This window comes from Paramisgurnus dabryanus, chromosome 16, assembly GCF_030506205.2.
Source record: "Paramisgurnus dabryanus chromosome 16, PD_genome_1.1, whole genome shotgun sequence".
Classification (NCBI taxonomy): Eukaryota; Metazoa; Chordata; class Actinopteri; order Cypriniformes; family Cobitidae; genus Paramisgurnus; species Paramisgurnus dabryanus.
Genome location: NC_133352.1, coordinates 20,243,578 through 20,263,209, shown reverse-complemented (window position 1 = coordinate 20,263,209; position 19,632 = coordinate 20,243,578). Strand labels below are relative to the sequence as shown.

Below are 19,632 nucleotides of genomic sequence, written 5' to 3'. Positions count from 1 at the left end.
GCTTGACATTAATTCTTGATATACCTATATATTTTTATCATTGACTTATTTATATCATTGATATATTGTGTTTTACATTTCAGTTGGCTACTAAATGTTGGTCCTTTATTACCATTAAAAGGTCACTATGCTAAAAAATTGTGCTGCTCCTAAAAATAGGCGTTTGTCTTTATGAAAACATACAATAAAACCCAGACAAAAGAATATTGTTAGTCCTGGATGGTGGATGTTTTGAATGCCTTTCACTACTTGATGTCCTGTCACAATAAAATTTCAGCTGCATTAAATACCCCTGTGAATGTTTAAACCATGGGTCACCAAACTAAGGCCCACGGGCCGACTCAGGCCCCCCACCCCCCTTTGACCGGCCCCTCTGCCCCAACTGCTTGAATCGGCCCTATGAGGCAATTTTATTTTGGTAATTGTTTTTTGCAAAGTAAAAACATGTTCTTATCTTGTATTTTGTTGATTTTTTTTAAGTGAAAACATGATATTTAATTATAAATTGAACTATATTTGCCGAATTTTCGACACCTGACATGCTCGTGATCAAGCAGTGACAGACAACGCACATGCAGATAACTGTCACAGAACTGGCAGTGTTCAGGACAGCAAAATGTCTAGGGTTAAACGAAAAGTTGATAAGAGAGTGCAGATTTTTTTCAGTGTAAGGACCGTGCAGTTTGTATTATATGTAAAAAAAAAGTGTGGAAGTTTTCAAAGAATATAATCTGTGTCGTCATCACAAAACCCGCCACAAAGAGTTTGCTAGCTAGCGAAGGCAAGCAAGAGAAGACTGGATTCGGAGGATGAAAGGCGGACTGGCTGGACAACAGAATTTATTCCTCTACTACACAATGAGGCCTGCTGGTAGTCATTTTGGTCTGGGTCATACAATTCTATGTTATATAGCTTACCCGGCCCCCCATCACAGTCAGGAATGATAATGTGGCCCCCAGAGAAAAAGTTTGGTGACCCCTGGTTTAAACATTATAAAAGTTACAGAGAGGTAGATGCCAACAAAGAGTGTACACAAGGTTATACAAAATTTCATACAAATCGCCACAACTAAGAACTGCACTTCATCAGTAAAGCATGTTGTGTAATATTGTGTAGTCTACCACTACAGCCGCTGCTCGGCTGCATGGATTTCTGTGTCTACGAGTGTTTTAATAATCTATAAATAGCTGTAAATAATAATAATAAATATATATTTTTTGTCCAGTGACATTCTAACCCTGGAGAACCCAAATTTGGCAATTGTAAGAGAAGGGTTCTTGGGTTCTCCAGGGTTAATGTGTATTCAACGTCTGCGCAGACAAAGCGGTGCATGACATCGAAATATCGCAAGATAGATTGCAGTGGACTTGCTCTCGCGGTACTTACTGTCATACGGCGTAACATCTGCACATGAAGTTGAACACACAAGTGTATGTGTGCCACTGCCACCGTGTGGTAGATAGTTAAGATAGTAAGCGTGGAATGATCAGTAGAAATGCTGATTGACAGGTGTCTACAAGTGCCTGAATTTACCCTACTTCATAGATTCACCTTACGGTGATGGCTTTACCATTTGGTGTTGTATAACTCCAGTTTTTTTAAAGCGTAAAATACGAAACATTTTTATTGCACCACGATCACATTACGACCGCAGCTTTCTTCAAAACCTCTGGTTACTTATCTTCCGGTTCTCAGAACAGCGCAGCCGTATGTCTCAATGAAAGCAGAGAAGAAGGACAAAGTGTTTTGTTTGCATGGACGAAAGAAGAGCAATTTTACGAAGGAATCTCTCTCTGGACCTATTTAAAAATGTACTCTTGGCGATGCTTCTTCGCTATTGTCTTTGTAATCCTTTGGTACCTTTCAGAGTTCGGTCAAGTATGGACACAGGCGTTCTTCTGCTTTTTATGCCTTTTCAGTTTCCCTTCAAACAGTCAAGAACGTGAAAAAAGCACTCAGACGGATAATTTGAAGGAAATAACGACAAAACAGGTAACAGTAATATTAGGCGTTTTTATTGAATATTACTGACACTGCACAGAATGTTTCGTTTTATCAACAAAGGTGACTTAAAGGAGGAAGAGAACATTACATTTTACAAGTATCATTATTATCTTAAATGAATGTCCTGACCACGTGAGCACAATTGTACATTTTTATTTAAAACATGACGAGTCTTGGCATGAAGCATACTTATAGTAGTCATTGTAAACTGAACAATAATATTAAAGTCAACATGAAGAGTCAATGTGTCAAAAACATAGAAAGCACCAGTATATAGTGGACATCTTATAAACAATGCCCTACTCAAAAGCATAAGCAGGTGAGCTGGTTTTAGCTGTTTTTTTTTTTTCTTCAAAAAGGCTGAGGCATTGTTTATAAGTTATCCACTAAATACTTTTGCCTTCTGTGTTTTTGACACATTGACTCTTCCTGTTGACTTTAATATTATTTTTATTATTGTTGGTGTAGCAAGTTGATTTAGCTGTGCTTTGGTCACTTTTAAAGCTGGACTTAGGCGGTCAGGTTCAAAGACCAGCTGAGCCACCAGTTTGACTAGCTTTGCCATGCTGGAAGGACCAGGTAAAAACAGAAACCGGCACCTTAAACCAGATTTTTCAGTAGGGTGAGGCTGCATGTTTTTTTTATAACATAAATAAAACATCAGGGAAAACCTTAGTAGGTTTTACTTTAACTTCATCCTTGTTTTATGTTCCTTAAATCTGCATAGGATCTCGTAGAAAGCAGAAAATCTTCTGCTGGCCTCATTTCTGTAACTATGTGTGCTTATATGAGACAATCATCAGTGGAATTACTGTAGAATAATCCCCACCTTTAATCCTCTTGTTTCAGATAAAGAAGTGCCATCATGTTGGTGTCAGTGATGAACCTGATGCAACTGGGAAAGGTCAAAATTTGTCTCAGACACCGCAATATCCACATGTGCAGAAGTCACTCCTCCAGGGTAAATAATATTTTTTGCCCTATTTCCCTGTCAAGCTTGTTTGGAGATCAGGACTGAAGGCGTTTATTTGCCCCATGACACATTTCGAAATGACATGTCATGTTAAAGGAAGCTGAGGGTGAATTCAAACTGTAACACTCATACAGTATTTGTGGAACAGCTGTTTGTGGTTAAAAATTGTCACTGCGCTGGCCATTTTCTCATCAAAGGTTTGAGAAACATTTTAAAAAGTTGGATTATTACCTAGGCATGGGCCGGTTACCAGTTTCAAGGTATACAGAGGTCATGCTTTCAAAACCACTAAAATGTTCTGTGATACCATTTCCTGTTTAAATCATTAAGTCATCATTAAATTAATTCAAGCATTTAGTCACATATATATCTTCTTAACCCAGCATTTAATTTTAGTCCTCTGTAGTGGACATGAGTTTCAGACCTTTAAGTCATTTATTCAACCTTTTTGAATCCTACTGTCCTGTTATGAGGATATCCTGGTCATTCTAGTAATACCACATTTGTGTGGATACATTTGTAGAGAGCAAACAAACTTTCTTTTTAACGTAACCACAGTTGCAATTTCCACATTTTATGGCAACAATGAAATTAAGTAATACTTTCTTTGCAGAAATATGTTTTCTTGATAATGATACATTTATTTTCCAACATCTAAACTTAAAATTAAGCAGTATTAAAAAAATGTACAATAATCCCTACCCTTATCTAAACATGACTTTAATTTGAAGTCCTTTGTAGTGGACTTTGTTTGTTTCACTTTTTGTAATTTGTAATAGGCATTTCTATAAAATATGCTGAGAAGTTTTTAAACACAATAATTTGTAACACAATACAATAATGTTGTATTTGTTAACATTATTAAATGCATTAACTAACATGAACCAACAATGAACAATATAGTTTATCAGCATTTATTAATCTTTGTTAATTTAATTTAGTGTTAAAACAATTGTAAATAATTAAAAGAAAGCCACACCCAAATGAGAGAATTAGGAAATATGGTGAAATCTATTTGCCTCAAATGCTGGACATTCCAAAATGTTTGTAGATGGCAAAAACACTGAATCAAGATGAACGTAATTCAGAACATCAAAGTCCTGTTGTCCACTAGAGTTGACGTGTCATATAAAAATATTTTTATATTAACTTATTATATTATATATATATATTAACTAATGCAGACATTTTGCAAGAAAATCCTGTTTAGATGTTATAAAAAGGCCTATTTATATATTATTTTTGTGTAATATTAAACTGTACCTGTCACAATGATTTGCAGCATCTGGGTTACCGATGAATAACAAACCTACAAATGTCACGACTGGCCAATCAGAATTAAAAATTCCAATAGTATTATAGTGAGTCAGTCTGGATATCATTGCAGTATATATAATTAAAGCATTTTTTTTTTCAATTTCTATGTAGTGTTTAAATGTGCCTATACCTACCTGGTCCAGCCCTGGTACACTGCCCCAGAACTTGTCGATAGTCAGCCCTTACATGGGGCACTACAGGAAGAGTTTAACCTGGTTGTTAAGAGTATAATTTGTAAAGCCAAAAACTTTGATCTGTCTGCTACCAGTGTGGGTTGTGTTCGGATTTTGACTCGGCACCTCCACAATGCAAAGCAGTCAGACAGGTGAGCGAATATACTTATCACTGTTTATCCTGTCATCACGTTCCTTGTACTTCTCATAATTTTCTGTATATTATTTTATTCTATATAATAATCTATGTGAGCGAGACCAATAGTAGATGTGCTTTACTAGTGTATAGTTATATTTATAGAGCCATAGAGACTTTTCTAGCAAAATAATTTCCAGCAAGTAATTTCCTCTCTGACCTTATATTACATGTCATTCGAATACAATAAAAAAACTTGTCTGTTCATGCTTTTTGTTTTGTTTTGACTGTTTCAGTTCCCCAATGTTCAGCTCAAGGTCTGAGGAAATGGCAGCTCTCAGAACCATCTCTGAAGCTCTGGTGCAAAATCTTATTCCGGAGTATCTCTGGAAACCAAATCTTTACAAGTGTGTTCTAACTGAGATTGTGGCCACGAAAGGTCAGTGACCTTTGGGTTAAATTCTTTGTAATAAACTTTGATCTGACCTATGATCAGAACATTCCCCTCCGCTATCTAGGATCATTTATGTAATTTACCGTCCTCTTGTTTCTTTAGTAATTATGCAAAACACACCTTTACTAACTAGTTCATCCACATTTTTGAGGGATTTTAATTGTCATCAATAAAATCTGACCTTTCACCCCCCATACCAATTGTTTAGGCAACAATAAACCAATTTGTGTGCCTTTTCTGTGTAACGGACATTCAGTGTGATAATTATGTAAGGCATAATTGTCGACGGGCCGAATTTTTATCCAATTATTTTTTTTAAATGCACACCCAAAACATAAAACACGCCTGTAAATAATTAAGTCATAAATGGAAGTCATAACATTTTAACTTCAAACATATGAGTATTGATGGTTCTCTACAGATGGTGGCTCCAAATAGCCTTTCATAAGAGTCATATACAACACTTTTACTGAACTTAAACCAAGTTAGGTCATATTAAGATGGGTTGGGTACTTGAGTATTTGTGCAACGGTTAATGTATTTAGTTTTTTCCTAATAACACCGATTTATTGGTTATCCCTTATTTCCATTTCCAGCACTCGACGTGCTCGTGAGTAACCTTTGTGATCCAGACAACCTGAATCAGATGGTGGTTTCACAGTTGGATGTAGTAACCCCTAAAAGCTCACGTGGACCAGACAGAGAAGGAACACCATCCTCCACATGCAGTGAAGGGGCAGAGGTGTAAGTTATCTCAACATAAAGTATTTAGTTAAAGAATGTTTATCAGATTTTTTGTGTTAAACGTTAAATAATTTCACAGATTTACAGATGAAGCAGAAGGAAGTCAAACTGAAGAAATCAAAGAAAAGAAAAAGGGTGATATATTTGTTTGTTATCTCAGTAGTTTGATATGTGAGCAATATGTTTATATGAATTACATAAAAAACTGACTAAAAGGTGACATTCTTGAATTTGTTGTCAGTAATCGCTTCACGTGTTTATCTGAATGTTTTTGTTTGTTTGTTGTTACCAAAGCAGGCAACAAGTTGAAAGAAAAACTTTCTAAATTTGTTGATAAAGTAAAGTCTAAAAATCCCCAAAAGAAAAAGCTTAAGAAGGAGAAAGTGGTTTTACAGAGAGCTTTATCAGCGCGCAGATCTGTTGTTATCGAGGGAGCGAGCCTCGAGGGCTCCATCGGAAGCCACACAGACTCTGAAAATGTGAGCAAACCACAGAAGATTCATGCATTTCATTTCTTTAAACATCTTTATTTTTTAATGCTCTTCTGTGTGTGCCTTTTTTTAAAGGACATCTATGCGGATGTTTACGTAACAAGTGTCCAGGAAGACAGAATGGAGTTTAAGCTTTCCTATGAGATGTGGCGAGTGGGAAAGTGGGCAGTCTGTGTTACAAATGTAAGACATATTCTCGATCAATTTTGTAATTTGAAAAGTTTTGTTTTTCATGACATTAAAACTAATTATTATTTAGGTTCAAAAGGAGAACGATGAGTTGTGTTTCACAGTTCATGTGGAAGAAAGAAATAATCCAGAGAATCTCCACTGGGACGTGAGAAAGACGCAGTCAGATATTCTTGATTTTTATTGTTTCTTGGAGGTGAGATAGGAAATCTTCAATAATTTCTTCAAGCCATTATTATTATTTAACTAAATATATATTCTTTATGATGCGATGTTCACTGCTGAAGTTATTTGTATACAGGATACATCAGGCTTACCATCTATATCTACAATTATAGAGAAATCAAAGATGGAAATTGATGACACAAACACAGAGGATGTTAGATCAGCTTTGGAGAATTTTTTGCAAGTAAGCTGACGTGGAAATTTTAGGGGTAAAATCAAGTTAAAAAAATAAAGACTTTTAATTATAATACATTTTTGTCATATTTCTCTTAAGGTGTTGGTATCTGATGCACAACTTGGTCACAGTCAGCCCGTTTTCCAGTTCTTGTGTCCTCTTGCACGATTATTGAGCAATGAGGAACATGAGGGAGGTGTATGGAGTCTTCTGAGTGGACTGGCAAACCTTCTCACTCCTGGTCAACATGAGGAAGAGGTAAACACTGGTGGTTTCCTGGACAGGGTTTAGACTAATCCAGGACTAGCCCTTCGTTATTTTAGGACATTTAAGCAGTTTTTACAAACATGGCTTCCAAAAATCAATACTGGTGTGCATCTTGAGACAAAACAATGGCATTGACATATGTTTAGTGGCGGCTCATGACCGCTCTTCCGGGGGCGCAAACGTGTTTTGTCAAAATAAGTGCATCACATGTTTTGTCAAAATAAGTGCCTGCTGCACACGCGTTAAAATGGTTTATGATAAAAGAGACGCTCACGTTCACAAAATACACGCAAGACACTAACTTAAAACTAAACTCTGACTACGCATGAGATTATGCGAGTATCTGGCAAACACGAGCGTCTCTTTTATCAAAAAACCCTTTAGACGCGTCTGCAGAAGGCACTTATTTTGACAAGACACGTGATGCACACAGGATCTCTTGATGCGCAGAACACATATTTTGAAATTACGAACCACACACATGACGGGCTACATACATGTTGTGATGAACTTCGCATCGTGTGCCCTCGAAAAAAGAAGTCAACGGCCGCCACTGTTTAGATATGTCAGTTCAACATGCTTTTAAATTAAGAGCTCAAACATGCATTTTAGTCTGGGACTAGAATAAGTTCTTCTTAACCTCAGTCACCTGTGAATTGAGAATACTGCCACCTTGTGGTAAACTAGGTGACATGATGTTCTTGTGTGTTTAACTTTTTTTTATCTATCCCCCAGTCTCATAACCACAAAAAGGTTGATAAGCTTGATGAAGCAGAAGCGACAGTAAATTGTGCCGGACAGAATGCAGCACAGCCAGCCTGCATTGACACAGCTGAAGAGTCAGATGGGACTGTTAGCACTGAGCCAATGGCTACAAAGGGGTTTTGTACCCCCCATAATTTAGAGCTGGACAGGGAGGACAGTAAACAAATGCCAGATGAACCTGATAGTGCTACTGATGGACAGGAGAGTCTTGCTGAGAGCATAGACAGCTTTGTTCATAGATCAAAATTACTGACTCCTGCTGCATACTCCAATGATGCCATCAACCCTAACGAAGGATTACAGGCCGACACAACTGGGGGCTTTAAAAGCTGCAATCTAACCAACAAAAAGGAAAAGTTAACACACAAAAAGTCAAATGAATTGCAAAAGTCCAAAGGAAAAGAGAAAACGGGAGAGGCAACAGATCAGCCACAGGAACAGAAAAAAGAACTCACCCACACCACTTGGGAGCAACTTGAGGCCCCAAAAGCCATCTTTGATTTATTGAAGGAAGTAACTGGTACGATATGACTCACTCGCTTGGCATTTATGATTATAATGTACTCATGAAAACAGCTATTAAAATATCTATTCTTCTTTCCCTTCCTCAGGTAACTCTGTCTTCATTAATTTTTGTGTGGATGCCATTCTGAAGCCTTTCATGTCTTTGGTTAAAAAGTAAGTTTTGTATCTTTGTATCCTCTGTTTAAACACTAAGGATAAAGTTCAACATGACTTTGATCACACTATAGGGTCAATGTAACACATAAAAAGTTACGTGTGGCCAGATAAGAGTCCAGCATTATTACAGACAGCAGTGTACAAATGGGAAGTAATGTCATATGCTATGTTTGTTGCTGTAGATTTGAAGATTAATATATCATTTTTCCCATGCAGGAAAGTAAACAACTTTTTAAATAAGATGAATCCTACAGAAGCTCAGATTGCATCCTACATTGATACTTTCCGGGAGAGAATATGGCCGGATGGAGAAAGATCAGTCCAACAACCACCACCACGTGACATTGTGGAAAAAAAAGAAACCAAGGAAAGGGCGTTACAGCTCATAAATTCAAAATGTATGTACCGTAAGACATATAGTGTTAGACATATTGCAAAATTCCTTTACAGTTGCTAATATTTATTCATCTTGTGGTGGTTGTAGATTCAAACGCTCTAATCCTGAAGAAGACTGATGTGGAAGCTGTGTTCAAAATTTTCCAGAATATGGACGAGAATAAGAAACTGGTTTATGTGAGAACTAAGATAATTAATATTCTCCTTTTTTCAACATATTTAAAAAGTTTTCCAGATGCATGTTTATATTTTTCTTTTTGTGCTTCTAGATGCTGCTGTCATATGTTTTGGGGGAGTTTCTGCCTGGAGAGCCTGCCTTTAAAACAATGGCTAATGTAACTGTGAAGGAGTTTGTTTCATAATAATACTGTATTTTTATTATATTAATACTGTCTTATTTTTTTGTGAATTTTATATGGATGTTTTTCAAAAAGGCATTATGATATAGGACTACCTCAGACACAGGCTCCTTTGTTATTGCAGATTTAATGAAATGTACTGTGAATGTATTCCACATTAATAATATGGCACAATATCTCAGGTCTGATTGTAAAAACTCATGTTTTAAATATACCTGTCTCTATCACCCTATGAGCAACCTTATTTATTTATGTAAACTTTGCAGAAAGTCATTTTCATTTAAATGAATAGTTCATCCAAAAATGAAAATTTTATCATAATTTTCTCACTCTCATATTGTTACAAACCTGTATAAATGTCTTTGTTCTAATGAACACGAAGGAAGATATTTTGAGGAATGTTTGTATCCAAACTCATCATGAGCCCCATTCACTTCCATAGTAGGAAAAGAGAATACTATGGGAGTAAATGGGGCTCATAAACTGTTTGGTTACAAACATTACTCAAAATACCTTGCTTTGTGTTGATCAGAACAAAGACATTTATACAGGTTTGTAACAATGTGAGAGTGAGTAAATAAGGGAATATTCATTTTTTGGGTGAACTATCCCTTTAAAGTGCACAGTAAATCTATTCAGGATAAAATATTTAAAATTATAATGATATTGACCATGTATTTACATTGAGACTTTTACAAACAGTTAATATTAAATGCAGAGTTTATAAGGAATGTATTTAAGAAATTTTATTGCCAATAAATTTATTTTACTAGTAATCACGACTCCGATTTTTGTACCCTTTACAATTGACTCAAATATGGTATAGCACAACTATAGCCAAATTACACAACATGACACCTAGATCGAAAACAGACAGGTTACAACATTAAACCAAATTTTTGATCGTGTACCTACCAAGACTGTCAAACATATGACGTAACTGTGTAAGGCAGCTGTAACTGCTTTAACATGGAGGGGTTACTGTAACCGCTTAAACGTTACCTTTATTTTTCATTTACAAAAAAAAATCACTTAAATGAATACTGATAACCGTTATATATTTTTGCAATTGTGTTTTGAACCACTGCTTGGTTTAAAGCTGTAGAGATATCGTCGTCTTTATTTTATTACTCGTTTGTCTCCCCCCCTCTTTACGATGGTATCGTCTTTTCCCCCAGAGACTGGCTTAGTAGAGAAAACAGGCAGGAGGAGCCGAACACGCAATCGGCTAACCTCGTTATTTCACCAAATCGATTAAACCAACGTATAATAAACAGAAAATCCACATAAACAACGTATATACCTTATGTTTACGTCTTGGTTATACAATTGAACGATGTCAACCCCAGCAAGACGGCGTCTCATGAGAGATTTTAAACGGTAAGCGGCACGAAAAATGCTAAAGGCCCGGACCTCGGTTGCTTTTTGTAAAACCGGCTTAAACATGGCGATTTTTACATGTATACGTTCGTAACGATTTTATTTTTCGCATGTGTTTGGTTGTTATTTATGTATAGGTCTGTGATTTGGTAATATACATGTGGTATTGTGGGTCTTACGTGCACTGTAACTTTTTGGTGAACTTGTTTTTTAGTCTCCAAGAGGATCCTCCAGCAGGAGTTAGCGGAGCCCCGTCCGAAAACAACATTATGGTCTGGAACGCTGTCATTTTTGGGTTTGTACCGTTTACCCTTTTAACAGCGATTAAACTCACAACATTAAGCATTTTCAATTCTTAGTTTAATCGAGATGTATTAGATGACAATCCGGTAATATAACCTGTTTAAAATAGGCCAGATGGCCAGTGGTCCTCCATAAGAGGTGCTGGTTATTTGATATCGGGACTGTGTTCTGAATAGAGCTGTGTTTTCTTGTTGTGTTGGTGAAGGAAACCGGTTATAATGTCATATCCGTATACTGTTCTGCTTCGTTATTTTTGGATTACGGCAGTGCGTTACTCTCTTGCATTAGTCAGTAAGTTTGCTTTGTTTTTTTTCTGACAGTGGTTCTGTGTAATCTAACATGTCCAATTTCTTCTACTTACAGACCTGAAGGAACACCATTTGAAGATGGTAAGGAACAAAATTGATTTTTAGGTCCTTGCTAATGTAGTGCTTGTTTGGTTGTTCCTATGTAAAGAGATGTTTACTTCTTTAATAGAAAGGAGGATAGAATTGACCAGTTCAGATGCAAAAGCATCTTTTTTTTGGTCTGACAGAAGCAAATGAGCATTTTTTTATCAGACTCTTTAGGTTCAGTAATTTGCCAGCACATGCAAGCATTTTTATGATTTTCACAAAAGTGTACATTTTAAGAAAAAAGCTGAGATAATTGCATTTTTGTAAAATACTTTTGTTAGAGATCAGATTCAGAGCGATGATCAAAACATACACAAAGGATTTGCTGCTTTTGAATCAGTTGATGCTTTAGGACCCCCTCCCAAAAAGTTTTAGGTGTCCTTATTTAACACACCTGATTTAACTCATTAGCTTGTTAGGGAGACATGTTTACCATTTTGGAAGGAGGCTGATAAGTTGAATCGGGTGTTTTAAATAAGGAGACAACTTAAACTTTGTGGGAGGGGGTCCTCAAGGACCAGGATTGGGAAGCATTGCTTTAGGGCAGTGGTTCCCAAACTTTTTCAGCGTGCGGCCCCCCTTGTGTACGGTGCATTCCTTTGCGGCCCCCCAAAGAAAATTTGTGACAAAAAACTGTTCTAAAACTCAACATTTTAATAAAAAAACATTAAATTATACAAAAAAGTAGTGCTTTTGGTTAGTAGCCTTATTTTTATAGGTTTAATTACACAGAATTCATGATAAATTAATGTATTTCATAAAATATCTTAAAACTGGGGCCCCCCTGGCACCATCTCGCGGCCCCCAGTTTGAAAACCACTGCTTTAGGGGTTTATAAATTGGGAGAGAGCGCTATCTGGTGGATTATAGGAAATATGGATTGCAGTAAAAACTCCTAATTGGCAAGGAAGCGTTTTCTCTTAATTGACAAGATAACTCCTCAGTGGCAGGGAAAGAGTTAAGTGAATGCTAGCTTTTTGGCAAAAACCTCCACTTTTAAAAAAAAATACACAAGATGGTAAACAGTTGCAAAATCACTAAATTTGCAACTATAAACATTACAAATGATAAGTGTCACAATGTATAAAATTATGTGATCCATGTCACTGCCGTATTGGAGTTGTATTCAGGTCCAAGTACTCATAAGGAACCCAGGTTTGAATGTAATCCATGGTCGTTTTGCGTGCCATTTTTCAACCAATTTGCATTCTGTGCACTGAGAGGACTTTGTTGTAAAATCAAAGTGGCGTTTAGCAGATTTTTCCAACAAAGCGGTACATCTTAATGGCCTGAGGTCGGGATTAAGTGGATTTGAAGCAAAGGTATTTGATGAACATATAATACATGGCAAGAGCATTTGGTTAATATCATGATCTCTTTTTTTTTGACAGAGGTGGCATTTAGGGGCTTTTGCATCCGAGCTCCTCAATTTCAAACTGATAGAAATTAAACGTATATCATTTGGCACTGTCTAATAGTTTTGAGTGTAGTTTGTCCAGTCCTTTCAAAAATGACCCTGGTGTTACTATAGCAGTGCATACCTTACTAACCGCTAGTAAGTTTTGCACATTTGGGTTCAAACCGATATTTTGTGCACTTTATATACAGCATGTGATGATGTTTGGCCTATTAAGTGTATTTGGCATGGCTAATTTATTTTATTGTTTTTTTAACATGTGGCCAATGTAATGTTTTTTCTTGTCATAGGAACTTTTAAGCTCACAATAGAATTTACAGAAGAATATCCTAACAAACCTCCTACAGTTAGGTTTGTCTCCAAAATGTTTCACCCTAATGGTAAGTAGTGTAACAATCTCACTCAAATCATTCATGCATATGTACAGAACGTTGTTACTTAAACATGAACATTCCCTCACAATTTACCCTTATGCCATTGGAGATGTATATGACGTCCAAAGAGCATGTGTGAAACAGTTTTTGAAGATATTTATTGTAACTGATACCAAAACAGATAACTTCAGATCTCACTGGTACTTGCATGTTGCAAGGGATAGTTTACCCCAAAATTAAAATTTTCATCATTTACTCTCTCGTATGTTGCAGGTTGTTAAATACCTGTATACATTTCTTTGTTCTGATGAACATGAAGGAAGATATTTGAGAAATATTTGTAACCGAATCGTTCATGTGCCCCATTCACTTTCATAGTATTATTTTTTCCTACCATGGATGTGAATGGGGCTCATAATAAAACATTCCTTAAAATATTTTTCTTCGTTTTCATTAGAAGGGGTCAGGGTTCCCGCGGGGTCTTAAAAAGTCTAAAATTCAGAATGTTAAATTTAAGGCCTTAAAAAGTCTTAAAAACACCCAGATTTTTATCCCAGGTCTTAAATTTAATTTACCCAAGTCTTAAATTTCTTACCTCTTTTCATTCCCGAAAAGCGTTGTCTGCAGAATATAAAATAGTAATTTAAAACGCTGAAGAACTTAATCAGTGGCGGAGGCAGAAAGTGTATGATGGTGGGTAAAGAAACGTTCCGCACTTTGTCATAATCCACGCAAATCGTGCCATAAGTTATATTTCAGGTGTTGTGATCTGACTGTGGGTTTGGCAAGAAACAATCCTTAACTTTAGTTTTGTATAAGCAAAAATCTTTTTCGGGTTAATTTATAAGCCCGTGGCTTACCTGAGCATTTGCCAGGTTCTGAAACATAGAGGACACAGAAGCGAACAAAAATCAATGCTGCTTTATTGAAAATCAACTTAAACAGTCGGGCCTTCGAGTCACGAGCCACCAACAGCGTGTCAACTTTAGTGTTACACAGTTTTTTATTTTAGACTTTAATATTGCTCTCTGCTGCAATGCACTCGAACCTAACGCGCTTTCCCTTCAGCTCTCCACATACATCAGCGATTGGCAGACGGAAAGCAAGAAAGTACCGTAATAAACCATATATTTCAAAAAGTGCAATTGTCGTCTTTTATGAACAATTCATACTTTTGATTGCGCAAATGCTTCAGGAGTTACGGTTAAATGAACAGCGGTAGAATCAGAGCCCTTTCGCATAGGCAGGCGGCTGCATACGGCATCGCCTGGTTTATTTAAGTTAACTGAGCATTACATTCGCAAGTCATAAGCATATTACAACAATTAACGATTAACTAATAATAATAAGCAATGTTTTAAAGTTAATTTCAAAGTTAATATTCTGAAATAAGTCTTTATGACGTATCCATCTTAGAAATGCGACCCTTCGGAGGGTACAGCCTTCGGATTGAGAAACGGTCTTAGTGGATAACGTTAGCAACACATATCAAACAGCCTTTTAATGGTAAATTTCATTTTCTTAATGCAGATTCATTCCTTATTGTGTAATTAGAGAGGCTATTAAACGTGATGGCGGTATATAGTGCATATTTATGCATAAAACGTATGGGTGGAGTGTTTTTTTGTCTCTGTGATTCTGTATTCATTCAATTAAATGCAATACATTAATTTATTAATAACTTGTTTAATAAAATGCATATATTAATGCTTTTAGGGATTAATAATGATTGAAAGTGATCTTTTGTCCTTTGTATATTTATAAACAGGCACAAGATATATACACAACACAGTCAGTTGTACATTAAACATTATGGGGTGGTTTCCTGGGCAGGGATTAGCTTAACCCTTGTATTGTGTTCGATTTTTGTGACGATTTTGATGGACCGGGTCAAATTGACCCGCATTGGATTCAATGCAATTCCTTAAATATCACATTATGAAAAACAAGAAGGAATTAGGTATGAACAAAACCATTTTAGTATCAGTCTTTGTCACACATTACAAACATTTAAAATTAAAAAGTATGATTTTAAAAAAATGCATTTAACCACAATTTTTAACATGTTTGTTTTAACAAATGTTGCACAAAAACTGTTGCAACATTTAACATTTTAAATTTTAATTCAACATGTTTTTTTTAACATACCTATGTTTAAGACATCCTAAATGAACTATTTAATATTGCTTTGAAATTAAATGAAGCTTTTCTTTTTCTAAATAGGCTCATATTTTGTTCTTGAGGCTCATTGTACAAATTCAAGAAATCACTGTTTACATGATCTGCATACATGAAGCATGTGCTTTCTGACTTCTTGCATTTTACACAAATGGTGCTTATTTTGGTGTCATGTTTTATGGGGCACAGCTAGCATCACCTGTATTCACCTCTGGATTTTCTGTGGGTCTGAATTCATCAGCTATACATAGTATTTCATTTACATTGAAAATAGAAATGATAGTTTACATTTACTTTTCTGTGTCTGAGGAAGTCTTTATCAGTACAAAAAAAGTGGGAAAAGCTCACTTTTCCCTTTCCAGGGTAGTAAAACACCAAAATATATGCAATAAATGTATTTAATTTGTGTCTGTACAGTTGCCTTGGAACAAACAAATATGGGTCAAATTGACCCGCGAACATCAAAATCGTACCAAAAATCATTATTTGTGCTAAAAAAAAACACTTCAAAACACATCAGTGTATCCTAACTTTGCATGCATGTTCATGGCCCTAAATGAGAAAAAGTGACAAAATTTCTGGAAGAAAACTTTAACTTAAGTAGTATTTCATATAAATTGTAAATAGAAATTATAGCTCACTTTTACCATCTGTGTCTGTAAAAGTATTTTCAGTACTCAAAATAGTGAGGAGAAGCATTTTTACCCCCATTTTAGGGTAGGTAAACACCAATATAACAACAAACACTAAAAATATATATTTAATTTAGGTCTATACAGTTGCTTTGGCGCAAAACAAAATGCGGGTCAAATTGACCCGCGAACCTCAAAATCGTTACAAAATTGTTTTGGTACACTTCAAAACATATCAGCATGTCTAAACTTTGCATGCATGTTCATGGCCATAAATGAGAAAAAGTGACAAAATTTCTGGAAGAAAACTTTAACTTAAGTAGTATTTCATATAAATTGTAAATAGAAATTATAGCTCACTTTTACCATCTGTGTCTGTAAAAGTATTTTCAGTACTCAAAATAGTGAGGAGAAGCATTTTTACCCCCATTTTAGGGTAGGTAAACACCAATATAACAACAAACACTAAAAATATATATTTAATTTAGGTCTATACAGTTGCTTTGGCGCAAAACAAAATGCGGGTCAAATTGACCCGCGAACCTCAAAATCGTTACAAAATTGTTTTGGTACACTTCAAAACATATCAGCATGTCTAAACTTTGCATGCATGTTCATGGCCATAAATGAGAAAAAGTCACAAAATTTCAAGAATAGAATCACAGGTTAACTGGTTTATCCGACAGCTTAAAAATCAAAACGGGTCAAATTGACCCGGAACATAATATGAGGGTTAAACCAGGACTAGGCCTTAGTTTAATTATGACATATAACTAGTTTTAATAAACATGCCTTACTAAAACCATTACTTGTGTGCATTTTGATGTATTTTAAGATATGTCAGTGCAAATTGTTTTCAATTTGGAAAGCTCTTAAAACTAGTCTTATCCCTGTCTGGGAAACCTCCCCTATAAGCTTACGTACTACAGAGTGTGATGCATTTTAAAGCTTTAAAGTTGTATGAGGCAGTGTAAAACTAGGCACAAACCAGCAGCTGACCATACTAACTGATCTAATATTAGTGGATTTTATTTATCAAAAAAACATTGTTGGTAGAATTTTATAAAAATACTACTTACACATATTAGTGTGATGTATAAATATTGTAAATCAATGCATTTCTTGACTATTAATTAAGAACAATCACAGCTCTTTGCCTCTAACTCAATGTATTTCAATGGCTCACTATGAGCCATTTTTGGGCTTCCATTGTCAGAATTCTCTTCCTAAAGGGCTATGGGTAAAATTTGTCGGTGCCAACACTCACGGTCTAATAGAGTTAAGCATAATGTATTTCCATGTATTTTGATTATCTGTTTTAAAACTGCGTTCATTTTATATTTTTCTATAACTGAATCAATAAAAATAGAACGTTTTGAGAATTTCTGAGATCATTTGAATGCTTCTAGTAATGTGTCGTGTTGGTCTTAAATTTTACTCATATTGGTCTTAAAAGGTCTTAAAAAGGTCTTAAATTTAACTTGCTGAAACCTGCAAGAACCCTGGGGGTGTTACAATTCTCCAAATCCTAGATTTGATTACGTTTTCGATTATATTCGATTCTCGATTTTTACTTTTTTTGAAAGCACAAAGAATGCTATGCTATTTTTAGACTATATTTTTATGAAATATAATATCTGACCTTGTACACGGAGATGCCCTGCCATGTTTGTCATGCTGCCAGTGGAAAAATATGGTACACGACCATAGAGAAACGACCGGTCCTGGCACAGATGCAGTTCAGATTGAGTTCAGCTGACCGCGGAGGGTGTGTGATGTTTTTTTTTGTTTTCCATGTAAAGAGCAGCTTGTGTGGTGTCTCCTGCATCTGCCATGCTATCTTTTGACTGGCTGTAGCTAGCTAATTTAAAGGAGGTTGACTCGCAGCACTCAAGACGTGTTTTTTCCCCTCTTGGCATGCCAACCAGACGTGACATGGGGGCGTGGCAGCATCTATGATTCTATTTTTTAATTCGCAGTTTCGATCAAAAATAAAATTAATACACCCTATTCATTAGAATAAAGAAATTAATACAGGTTTGTAACAACATGAAAGTGAGTAAATGATGAAAGAATTTGGATTTTTGGGGTGAAGTTTCCCTTTAACAACCAATGAGATTGTTCTTAATGTTGTTTGTGATACATTTGAGGAATGTGCTTTTTGGAGCGTCATACATCTGTGGTGGCATCTGGAGAATTTAAATTTTTGGAAGAACTATTTGTGTAACTTTGTATTAAGTTTGTGCTAAAATGCCACAATGTAATTTTCTTTGTGTAATTAGTTTATGCAGATGGTAGTATATGTTTGGACATTCTTCAGAATCGCTGGAGTCCAACATATGATGTTTCTTCAATTTTAACCTCAATACAGGTATGTGATTTTATTTTTATTTACACTTTGTTTTGTCCTTTGGTACAGTAAGACCAAAGAGGACAATCTAAGGTCTGCATGACTCAGTTTCTGAACATGCTTTTCATTTATCGCAGTCGTTACTGGATGAGCCGAATCCAAACAGCCCTGCCAACAGCCAGGCAGCCCAGCTGTATCAGGAAAACAAGAGAGAGTATGAAAAACGTGTGTCTGCCATTGTGGAACAGAGCTGGCGTGACTGTTGACCCTCCTCACAGGTTACAACGTATGAACAATAGTCAGCCTCAGCCAACCAGAGGAAAAACCACCTTGCAAAGAATTAAATAAAAACATGTCATATTTTGAATCATTTTCCACTTACTCAGTAGATTTGTCTGTTCTGTAGCTGTTGCAAGATTAGAGTGCTGTTGTGTTGTGGTCTCTCTCTTCATGCAAAATCTTATGTGAAAGGATAAACATTAATTTAACAAAATATTGTTGCAAGGGTTACTTGCTTTTATTTTGGCCTTTCCGTTTGTTTTTCATCCCTTTTTTTGGCTGTATAGTTTCTCAGACAGTGTGAAAAAGTTAGGTATTAACATGTTGGTTATGAGTTTCAGTATGTTTGTTTGAGTCTTTTCTCTCCCAAGTATTGTAATATATACATAAATACAGAGTTACAGTATAAACAGCAAGGACTTCAAAATATCATTGCGTTGTCTTGTGTATGGATTCTTTCAAGATTTAAAAAAAGTGTAGATTTTATATAACTGCACTTGAAAACTGATATTTAGATTCATACGTCAATGCAAAGTAATGTGAGTATTGGCCTTAAAAAAAAAGATGTAAAAGTGATTTGTTATGCTCTTTTAATTTGTAATTTTCAACAGCTCATACTGCTATGGACATATCTATTGACACTGTTGTCTAGTGTATAACAAGTAATTGTTTAAAAACCCAAGCCCGGGATTCAGAGCATTACAAATTGGCACTGTTGACTGTTTTTGTGTATTTACCGTTTTATGTCTGTTGCACCCCAGTCGCGTGGTTTTCAATAAAGTGCCGTTTATTTTTTACATTGCTTATCCAAACACATGGGCATGATGCTGTTTTGCGATGTCCATTTTAGCTATTTTATTTTTTCTTCTTTATCACCAGAGTTTAAGAGTGTCAGATTTGCACTAGTAACCCATGTAAGAAACTGTACATTTTCTCACTTCTTGTAAATAAACTGTAAAATTAAAGTTTGGTTTC

The 19,632-nt window shown here is 35.7% G+C and overlaps 2 protein-coding genes across 3 annotated transcripts; both read left to right on the top strand.

The window, feature by feature from the left end:
- The first annotated feature begins 1,460 nt into the window (after window positions 1–1,460).
- On the top strand, window positions 1,461–9,755 carry LOC135756642 (uncharacterized). 2 transcript variants are annotated; one of them, XM_065271910.2, is made up of 16 exons: window positions 1,461–1,992; window positions 2,854–2,965; window positions 4,406–4,619; window positions 4,900–5,042; window positions 5,654–5,801; window positions 5,881–5,936; window positions 6,096–6,280; window positions 6,368–6,475; window positions 6,552–6,677; window positions 6,783–6,890; window positions 6,981–7,139; window positions 7,884–8,433; window positions 8,525–8,591; window positions 8,811–8,992; window positions 9,079–9,167; window positions 9,260–9,755. In XM_065271910.2, the coding sequence occupies exons 1-16, from the start codon at window positions 1,810–1,812 to the stop codon at window positions 9,350–9,352; spliced, it is 2,523 nt and encodes an 840-aa protein (XP_065127982.2). In that variant the 5' UTR covers window positions 1,461–1,809; the 3' UTR covers window positions 9,353–9,755. The 2 variants fall into 2 exon arrangements, with proteins under 2 accessions (XP_065127982.2, XP_065127983.2); XM_065271911.2 differs by having other exon boundaries at window positions 1,462–1,992; window positions 6,099–6,280.
- A 777-nt stretch (window positions 9,756–10,532) lies between these two features.
- Window positions 10,533–19,622, top strand: ube2a (ubiquitin-conjugating enzyme E2A (RAD6 homolog)). The gene is made up of 6 exons (XM_065271908.2): window positions 10,533–10,729; window positions 10,944–11,024; window positions 11,396–11,421; window positions 13,135–13,224; window positions 18,311–18,399; window positions 18,516–19,622. The coding sequence occupies exons 1-6, from the start codon at window positions 10,686–10,688 to the stop codon at window positions 18,642–18,644; spliced, it is 459 nt and encodes a 152-aa protein (XP_065127980.1). The 5' UTR covers window positions 10,533–10,685; the 3' UTR covers window positions 18,645–19,622.
- Window positions 19,623–19,632: the final 10 nt, after the last annotated feature.

Coding starts and splice junctions, on each gene's coding strand:
- ube2a (XM_065271908.2), top strand. CDS start 10,686: ATGTCAACCCCAGCAAGACGGCGTCTCATGAGAGATTTTAAACG. Junction 13,225..18,310: donor CAAAATGTTTCACCCTAATG/GTAAGTAGTGTA, acceptor TTGTGTAATTAG/TTTATGCAGATGGTAGTATA. Junction 18,400..18,515: donor CAATTTTAACCTCAATACAG/GTATGTGATTTT, acceptor CATTTATCGCAG/TCGTTACTGGATGAGCCGAA.
- LOC135756642 (XM_065271910.2), top strand. CDS start 1,810: ATGTACTCTTGGCGATGCTTCTTCGCTATTGTCTTTGTAATCCTTTGG. Junction 2,966..4,405: donor GCAGAAGTCACTCCTCCAGG/GTAAATAATATT, acceptor ATTTCTATGTAG/TGTTTAAATGTGCCTATACC. Junction 4,620..4,899: donor AATGCAAAGCAGTCAGACAG/GTGAGCGAATAT, acceptor TGACTGTTTCAG/TTCCCCAATGTTCAGCTCAA.